This window comes from Hyperoodon ampullatus, assembly GCF_949752795.1.
Source record: "Hyperoodon ampullatus genome assembly, chromosome: 14".
NCBI lineage: Eukaryota > Metazoa > Chordata > Mammalia > Artiodactyla > Ziphiidae > Hyperoodon > Hyperoodon ampullatus.
Window position 1 is genome coordinate 73828573 of NC_136927.1, and position 8406 is coordinate 73836978.

Below are 8406 nucleotides of genomic sequence, written 5' to 3' on the forward strand. Positions count from 1 at the left end.
CCCAGGAGGGAGGTGGGGAAGCAGGAGTGGACAAGGGTCCAGCTGCAGCTAGTCGAGCTGCACCGGCCTGGAAGCAGCTTAGGTTCCTGGTTCCCACTGGGGCCAGAGTGACACCTGATCCTGGGGGATTGTGAAACGGCGAGAGGTTGCAGCCGGCCCGCCTGCCTTGTCCGCTGAGCCCTCTACCCGCACGGCTTCGGCCCCGCCCCTACCCCACGCCCCCCAGGAAAGCGGTTAAATCCCCCCTTCCGGGCGGCGCCTCACTCCCGCCCCGGCGAGCACCATGCCTACCTGCCGCCTCGGTCTGCTCGTCGCCGCCCTCCTCCTTGGCCTGCTGCTGGGTCTCCCCCCGGTCACAGGTGAGTGGGGCGGGGAGAGGCCTGGCGCCCAAAGGGGCCGAACCAGGAGCGCCGGGAAGGAGCCCGGCAGAAGCTTAGCCTCTCTGGGGACGGAGAAGTGAGGATTCCCGGGGTGGAAGTGGGGAGTCCCATGAAGACTAAAATGCGGGGATCCCTGGTGCCTAAAAGTGGTGACCCTTGGAGCTTTAGATGTGGGGTCCAATGTGCTGGAGGTGGGGAGACACTGAAGGCTGACATATGCGCGGGGGGAGATGGGGACACTCTTTGCTGACAGTGGAGAGGCGGGGACCCTGTGCCTGGACATGGGAAGCTCCTAGACGCTTAGTTGTGCGGGGGTCCCCTAAGAATTGAGGGCTCAGAAGCCAAGAGTTTGGTCACTCCTGTCGTCCCAGGTATCGGGGACCCCGGCCCTGGAGGTGGGGCTCTCTCAAGGCTGTAGTGGGATGTGGGGAGCAGGGACTGAGACTCAGAATTCCCGGGAGATTGAGATTTGGGGCCGTCAGACAGGAGGCGGGCATCCTCTGAGAGCGGGACTGAGTCCCCCACTGCGCGTCCGCCTCCCAGGCACAGGAGCAGAGAAATCAGGCCTCCCAGGCACAGGAGCAGAGAAATCAGGCCTCCCAGGCACAGGAGCAGAGAAATCAGGCGTGTGCCCCGCGCTAGAGGTGGACCTGAACTGCACGCAGGAGTGCCTCTCGGATGGGGAATGCGCGGACAATCTCAAGTGCTGCCGGGCCGGCTGCGCCACCGTCTGCCAGATGCCCAATGGTAACGCCGGGGGACCCACGCGGGGCGGGGCGGGGCAGCGGGGGTTGGGAGGGGGAGGGAGTGCCCAGTTCTGTTCCGGGATCTGGGGCGCGACCGACCCAGGGGTCCCCGACCAGGTCGAGGCGGATGGAACCAGATCAGCCCGTGCTCTCCCTTCCCACGGTTCTGGCGAGACCTAGGCGTCGCTGAAGTGCAGGCAGGGGGAAGGGAGGTCCCCCACTGCTAGCCGGATTCATTGCTCTGGGGCATGACGGACTTCCGGGACGCACCGCGGGGACGTTGTCCCGGAACATTGTTCTCTGAGATCAGGGGACCTGGTTCGGATTTTCCTCCTGGCTGGGTTTAGCCGCGGGGCAGCCTAGGGCTGCCCAATGGGCTGGGCCGCAAGGTCTGGGGCGTTCCTCCCCATTAGCGTCCCTACCCTGGGGCCTCCCCAACCCAGGAGGAAGGACTTAGGACGCCTGCTGGCAGGACTCCCCGAATTCCTCTGTCCAGATGGAGACTTTCCAGGTTTAGGAGAGCACCCAGCCCATCTTAAAGATGTGGATGTGAGCTACGAAAGAGAGCAAGGTTCTTGTCCAAGGTCACATTGCCATCTCTGGCTGGGCAGGAGTCATAACGCAGGGGGTTCCTTTCTGCCTGAGTGGTTTGAAGAATGTCAGGACCCCTCCCAGAGCACCTCTCCCACTTCTTCATCTTTAAAACACTCTCTTCCACTCTAAGGATTGAGTGAGAGAGAGAAAGTGTGTGAAGCTGGCCTGTCATAAAAAGCACTTGCTGGAGCTCAAGACTGTCCAGCAGGCCATGGGGGCTCCTATCAGAGCAGGAAGCTGTGGAATCCAAGCTTCTCATTTTTCAGAGGGAAAGACTGAGGGCTAGAAGCAGGGATAGGACTTGGATCCCAAGGTGCTGGGATCACTTGTCTTTATCCAGAAAAAAAACCTCTGTGATGCTCCCACCTTGTGATTTCTCTGAAGATGCCCACAGGGGCCGGGAAGGTTTGAAACTAGAGACTCAGTCACTCATGAGCAGGGAGGTGGGAGGTGGAGGGAGGACAGGCCCCTCGGGGGCTTCTGGGTCTGGGGGCCTCTAACCTGGACCAGAGGGAGGAGGCCCAGGAGAGGAGGACACTGGGAGAGAAAGACAGACACGTGAGAGAGGAGGTGGGGGAAAAGAGGAGTCTCTGCTGTTAGGGGGAGTCTCTGCTGTTCCCTGGTCTCAGATGGACAGACTGAGGCAGGAAGAGGGGCAGGACCAGAGGGCCTCCTGAGCTAGAATCCTAGTCGTGCCATCAGCTGGTTGTGGGTCCTGAGCAAGTCGCTTCACCTCTCTGAGCCTCTGCTTTCTCGCTGGCAAAATGGGATGAGAATCCCAGATGTTGTAGGGTCGACATGAGGCTAAATGAAATCATACATGTGAAATGTCTCAGGAGAGAGTAGACCCTGCACACACAGTGGCTTGTTTTGTGAGAACCCCGTTCCCGATGCCTTTCTGTCCGGGGGCAGCTCGGTAGTGAGAGCTCCTGCCCTTCTCAAGGGAAAGGGTGACTTTGTGTGAGGAAGACAGCCCCTCCTGTCCTCTGCAGCTCATCACCCAGCTGTGTGCCCATCTGACATTTGGCTGGGCTTGCTCCTGGGGCTTCTGGGCATTGAGCCCAGCTCCCTTCTCCTTGACCCTGGAAGTGGAGCACAGGGTGTGTGTGTGTGTTTGTGTGTGTGTGTGTGTGTGTGTGTGGACATTGGAAGGTTGGGCTCAGGTCTTGGTTTTACTTAGGATCAGCAGTGTGCTGTTGGGTGATGCCTTCACATCTCTGGGTCTAATTTTCCTCCTCTGTAGTAGGATTGGGGTAGAAATATCCCCTACAGAAGAGAGAGTTGATGTGGAAGTTTAAAGGAGAAAATGAATTTACACTAAGGGCTTTGTAATCAGCACATCTCTGTGGTGTTATCTGTTTGTGTGTGTGTTAGTGGAAGAATGCTTGTCTGGGTGTGGATGAGTGAGGTTGTATGGGGGCCTTGGTGCTAGATGGTGGTAACTGGGAGTGAATAGATGGGAGTGAGTGAAGAGATTGTGGGTGTATAACCCCTCACACGTGCACTGCACTTTACAGCTTACAAAGCAGCAGAGTGCATGGCGCACAGACCTGAAGCCAGATTCCTGGGTTCAAATCCTGTCTCTACCCTGTATGACCTTAGGCAAATTACTTAGCTTCTTGGTACCTCAGTTTCCTCATCTGCAACATGAGGAAATAGTAACAGTTCCTCGCACCCTGTTTTAGGATTATCGTGAGGATTAGTTGAGTTAATATACGTCAAATGCTTAGGATAACGCCTGGCACATGGAAGCAGCTAAGTGTTAACTGCCGTCCTTACTCATTATTATTCTTATTACAAGGACTTTGTGCAGGGAGAAGGAATATATGTCTGTTGCCTCCACCGCTTCCACAGCAGCCCCATGACATGGGCAGCACAGATCTCATGTGACACCTGAAGACATGGGGCTCTGGGAGATTTCTGGCCCCAGGTCACAAAGTTAGGAAAAGGCAGATCTGGGACTCAAACTAGGGCCCTATGATCCCAAACCACTCAGGGAGAGAGCAGAGGAAGGGAGGTTGCAGGTGATCTCCCAAGGTCCCCTGAGATCCACTCCAGCCCCCAAGATCCACTTAGGCAGACAGCTCTCTTGTTTGTGAATCCAGGTGGGTGGTCGTGCTGTGGAGACGTGTTCAGCTCCCTGCTTCCCCTCTGCCCACCCCCACCCCTTTTTCCACCCAGAAAAGAAGGGTTCCTGCCCTCAGGTGGACATCGCCTTCCCCCAGCTCGGCCTCTGCCTGGACCAGTGCCAGGTGGACAGCCAGTGTCCTGGTCTGTTGAAATGCTGCCACAATGGTTGCGGGAAGGTGTCCTGTGTCACACCTGTCTTCTGAGGTAGGTGGCCTGGGGGGAGGGGTGCATTGATGCCCAGATGTGATGACACCTGCAGGAGGCTGAAAAGGAGAACCTGAGCTAACACACTGCTGTTCCCTTCTCTGTCCTTTGATTTACTTTCATCCACTCAACAGATTCACTGAGCGTCCATCACATGCCAAGCACTGCTCTAGGTGCTGGAGATGCTCCATGTGTGAACAAATCGGACACAAATTTCTTTCTGATGGTTTTATATGCTTAGTGAATGATAAACAAAATAAATATGCAAGTATACTCTGTGAAATGTCAGCGGGAAATAAGTGGCCTGGAGAAAAAGAAAACAGAGTGGGGATAAGGAGTGGGGATGGGGGGTGGCAGGGAGCAGCACTGCAATTTTTTCCTGGGACCTCCCAGAAGGCAGCATATGAACAGACTTGATGGAAATGATGGAGGGGGCCGCGAGCATATCAGGGAGAATGTTACAGGCCCGGGGGCAGCAGGTGTAATGCAGTAGCCTCCCTGGTGAGTTTCAGGAAAAGCCAGAAGGCTGGAGCCTGCTGATCAAGGAGAGAGCAATAGAGGAGAGGGTCCGAGAGGTAGGTGGTAAGCAGGGGGACCTGATAGACCATGTAAGGACTTTGGTCTTGACCCATGGTCTTGACCCAGAGATGTCGGGCCCTTGGGAATGGACACGCTCTGACTTAGATTTGCAAAGATTGCTGAGGGTGCTGTGTGGAGGCCCTAGGGGACAGTGGCAGAAGCAGGGAGACCAGGGAGGAGGCTCCTGCAAGAGGCCAGGTGGGAGATGATGGACCAGGTGACGTAAGTGGGACCTATGTGAGGGTAGATGGGACAATATTTGCTGATGAATTGGGCTGTGAGAAGATTTACTCCTTTTCCCCTTAACACCCACGTAAATAAGTCAGTGGGTGGAGGAGCAGCTGTGTCCTGGGAGGGCGGGTGGTGGCTGCATGGGTTGGGGAAGTAGGAAGCTCTTTGCATAGGCCAGTGCGAGGCAGAAGAATTGATCTTTACTCTGGCCAAAAAGCTTGGCTTTTCAGGACAGAGCTGGTAGAGATCAGTTCATTTCAGTTCCGTTTCTCAAATGCCCCTTTCAAGTGTGTTGAGCACTTACTCTGTGGCAGGCAGGGCTACATTCAGCCACCTGGGGGGGCTCTGACCCTGGAAGGAAAAGATTGTGCAGCCTCTCTTTCCCCACATATAATGAAAAATAAAACAATATTAAGTCATAAAGCAAGTGTAAGAAAATAAAGAGAAGCAAAACCAAAGAACGTGCATCGTCAGGCCATTGCAGGATCCAGCACTGTGCCGCCACCTCTGTGCCAGTTTCTGGGACGGAAGGTGACCACCGCCCTTCCTCACCAAGCTTGCAGCCCAGTGGCTGAGTCAGACAGATGGACAGACGCCCCCAGTGCCTGTCGTCGCTGTTGCAATGGAGGGAAGGGCTGGGTGTGACGGGGACATAGAAGAGGAAAGCCTCACCCAGGTGGGGGTGGGGAAAGGAGGGAGCAGGCGTCCCAGAAGGGGCCCTGAGCCAATCCTGAAGGATGAATGAAAGGTCGGTAGTCTGGTGAAGTACAGCAGTGGGGAGGCTGTTTCAGACAGAGGGAACCGGACAAGCAAGAACCTGGAAGGGCCCTTTGGTTGAAACCTCATTGTTGATCGTGCAACACTTTTGATAAGCTCTCAGCCAAGGGACTGGCGGGTCGGTGATGGAACCTATTGCCCAGATGTGAAGACTGAGACCCAGAGAGAGGGGAGGACATGCCCAAGGCCCCAAGGTTATTAATTCAGTGCCTGAGAGAGAACCACGGCCTCCCCAGGGACCAGAGCTCTCCGCCTCTTGTCTCCATCAGTGTCAGCTGCATGGGCTGGCTTTGCAGTCAGGAAGACCTGGGCTCAGATTTCAGCTCTGACACTTAACTAGCCTTTTTCACCTCCCTGAACTGCAAATATTTTGCTTATAAAATGGGATAAATAAGATAATACGATCTTTTTGATCAGCTAACCCAGCTTAGCCAAAGGAATAGGGGCATGGGGGAACTTCCTAGTGGTGGAAGGATTCTTAGGGACATAAATGACAGTGGCCCCTCAGGAAGGTCACAATGGTCAGTGGGGACCATGGTACACCCAGGTGTGTCCGGGGATGGTCAGAAGCAGAAGAGATGAGACTAGGACCTTCCGAAAAGTGCAGGCAGAGCCCCAGGGCCTCAAGATGGTGAGGCTTTCCTGGGGGCGGGGGTAGGGAGCTAAGGGGGGATGTGATGGGGTAGGGGGAGCTTTGGCCCAGAATTTAAGCTGCAGGCATTCTTGTCCAGTATCATGGATACTGTTGTTGACGGTATTATTGTGATTTTCTTCCTCCACCTCCAGCCACCAGCCTGAGGAGTGGGGGAGTGGAAGTGTCTGCCTGGCCCTGTCTGGCTCCAGCCCAGCTGCCCTCCTCCCTTCCTGGCCTCTGTGCTCCCTCCTGAGCGGCCACAGCTGCTTCTTTTCCAACCAATAAAGTGACCACTTCCAGCACCGATGGGGCTGTGGCCTCTGTTCTTATTATTCTGGCTCATTCCTCCCACGACTCTGGGTGGAGGTGCGGGCATGGGGGTGCAGGGTGCAACCAGATCATCCAGGCACAAAGTCTGAGATCAGCTCTGACACAATGAACATAAACTCAGGGCTCATCTGTGTGCGCTGGCACTTTCCTGGGTGAATCCGCCCACCAGCCCTATGCGGTTGTTGGTTATTCTCCCAGGGTTTTGGAGGAGAGAACTGGGACTCAGAGAGATGCTGGAATCCTTCCAAAGTCACTGGGATTTGTTACCGGGGGTTCTGACAACAGCAGCAGCATGTACTGTGTGCCAGACACAGGGCTGGGAGATTCACTTGTGAGATCTTCTGGATCCCCCAAACAACCCTCAAATTAGGTGATGACAGTCCTGTGTTACAGACTGGGACTCCACCAAGTTACTTGCTTGGGGCCACACAGAAAGAAGGTGGCAAAGCCAGGGTCCTTCGTTGTAGCTGCTTTTTAAAAATCAAACCGTTATTTTATATAAATAATATTCACATGGATCAATATTCAAAAGGTAAAAAAAGAATACGCAGTGAAACATCTCTCACCCTTGACCCTCTTCCTGCACCTGCAGCCACTCGGTTGTGTTCTACAGAGGAAACGAATGCCATCAGTTTCTTGTGTCTTCTTCCCAAGATAGAGCTCCAGCTCACTCCCTCTATCCTTTCTTCTCTCTGTATCCCCTCTCTTTATTCCCCCCTTCTCTCCCTTCTTTCTATGCCTACTTTTTCTCTCCCTCTCCTTCTCACCTCCCCTCTTCCTCTCTATTCCTCTTCTCTCTATCATCTATCTCCATCTCTCCAGGGACATGTAGATATAAAATTCTCATCTATCCCACCTTTTTACAGAATTGTAGTGCACTATACACATTGTGCTGTACTTGGCTTTTTTCGCTTCATATATCTTGAAGATCCCTCACAGCATAAAAGCTTTCTTCATTCATTTCTCTGGCTGTATAGTATTCCATTGTTTGGATGTACGAAGTTTATTTAACCACACTTACACTGGTGACTATTTAGGTTGCTTTCAACCTTTTACAGGCTTAGATTTGAACCTGAGTCATCTGATGACACCAGAGTCCCATGCTGGTTCTACTGCAGTGATTTTTCACATTAATCCCTGAGGTGGGGTGGGGAGGGGATGCCTAGCCTTTTGGGGTGAGAAGGAGGTAAAGCAACGAAGTAATGGCAGAGACTCTGGCCCCCAGGACAGGTCCTTCCCTGCTCCTCCACCCACCGTGGAATGTGAGAGGTCAAGGCAGCTTGAGTGGGTTTGTGTGGAGACAGAAAGCTGGGTGGCTTGGTGTTTGGCCAGCCTTATCTTTCTCATCCTCCTGTGGGTCTCTGCCCCAGGCCATGAGCCAGCAAAGAACCTGGCTGTCCATCCATCCCCCTGGGGGTAGGTGGGAACGAGTCTCCTGTATGAGAATGGGGGTGCTCACTGCGTAAGGCTGCCTTTGGAGGTAGGTGGGTGGCAATATCGCTTTTCTCCTAGCTTTCCCTCTTCCAATCACTATCCCTGTCCAGGCTCCAGTCTCCCCAACCCTTCTAAGCAAAAACAAAGTGGTAGGCTGGGTAGAGTCGTTAGGGACTAAATGTGTGGGTACCACCCCTTCCACTTTCTCCTTGCTTTCCCCAGCTCTGCCTTCTGAAAGAGAGCCCTGGGCAGGGCCTAGTCTAACTCAGGGATGGCAGAGGTATGCCTTTGTTCACATGCCATTATTTCTTCCATCAGCACCATGCCACAAAACGCTCTCCTCCTTTCCAGGAGCCTATGTGTGGAC

At 54.2% G+C, this 8406-nt stretch overlaps 1 protein-coding gene across 1 annotated transcript; it reads left to right on the plus strand.

Annotated features, from left to right (window-relative positions):
* Positions 1 to 283: 283 nt before the first annotated feature.
* Positions 284 to 6495, plus strand: WFDC2 (WAP four-disulfide core domain 2; the record flags this gene model as incomplete). Its single annotated transcript, XM_079719105.1, has 4 exons — positions 284 to 359; positions 924 to 1127; positions 3902 to 4054; positions 6428 to 6495. The coding sequence occupies 3 exons, from the start codon at positions 284 to 286 to the stop codon at positions 4051 to 4053; spliced, it is 432 nt and encodes a 143-aa protein (XP_079575231.1). The 3' UTR covers position 4054; positions 6428 to 6495.
* Between the last annotated feature and the right edge of the window lie 1911 nt (positions 6496 to 8406).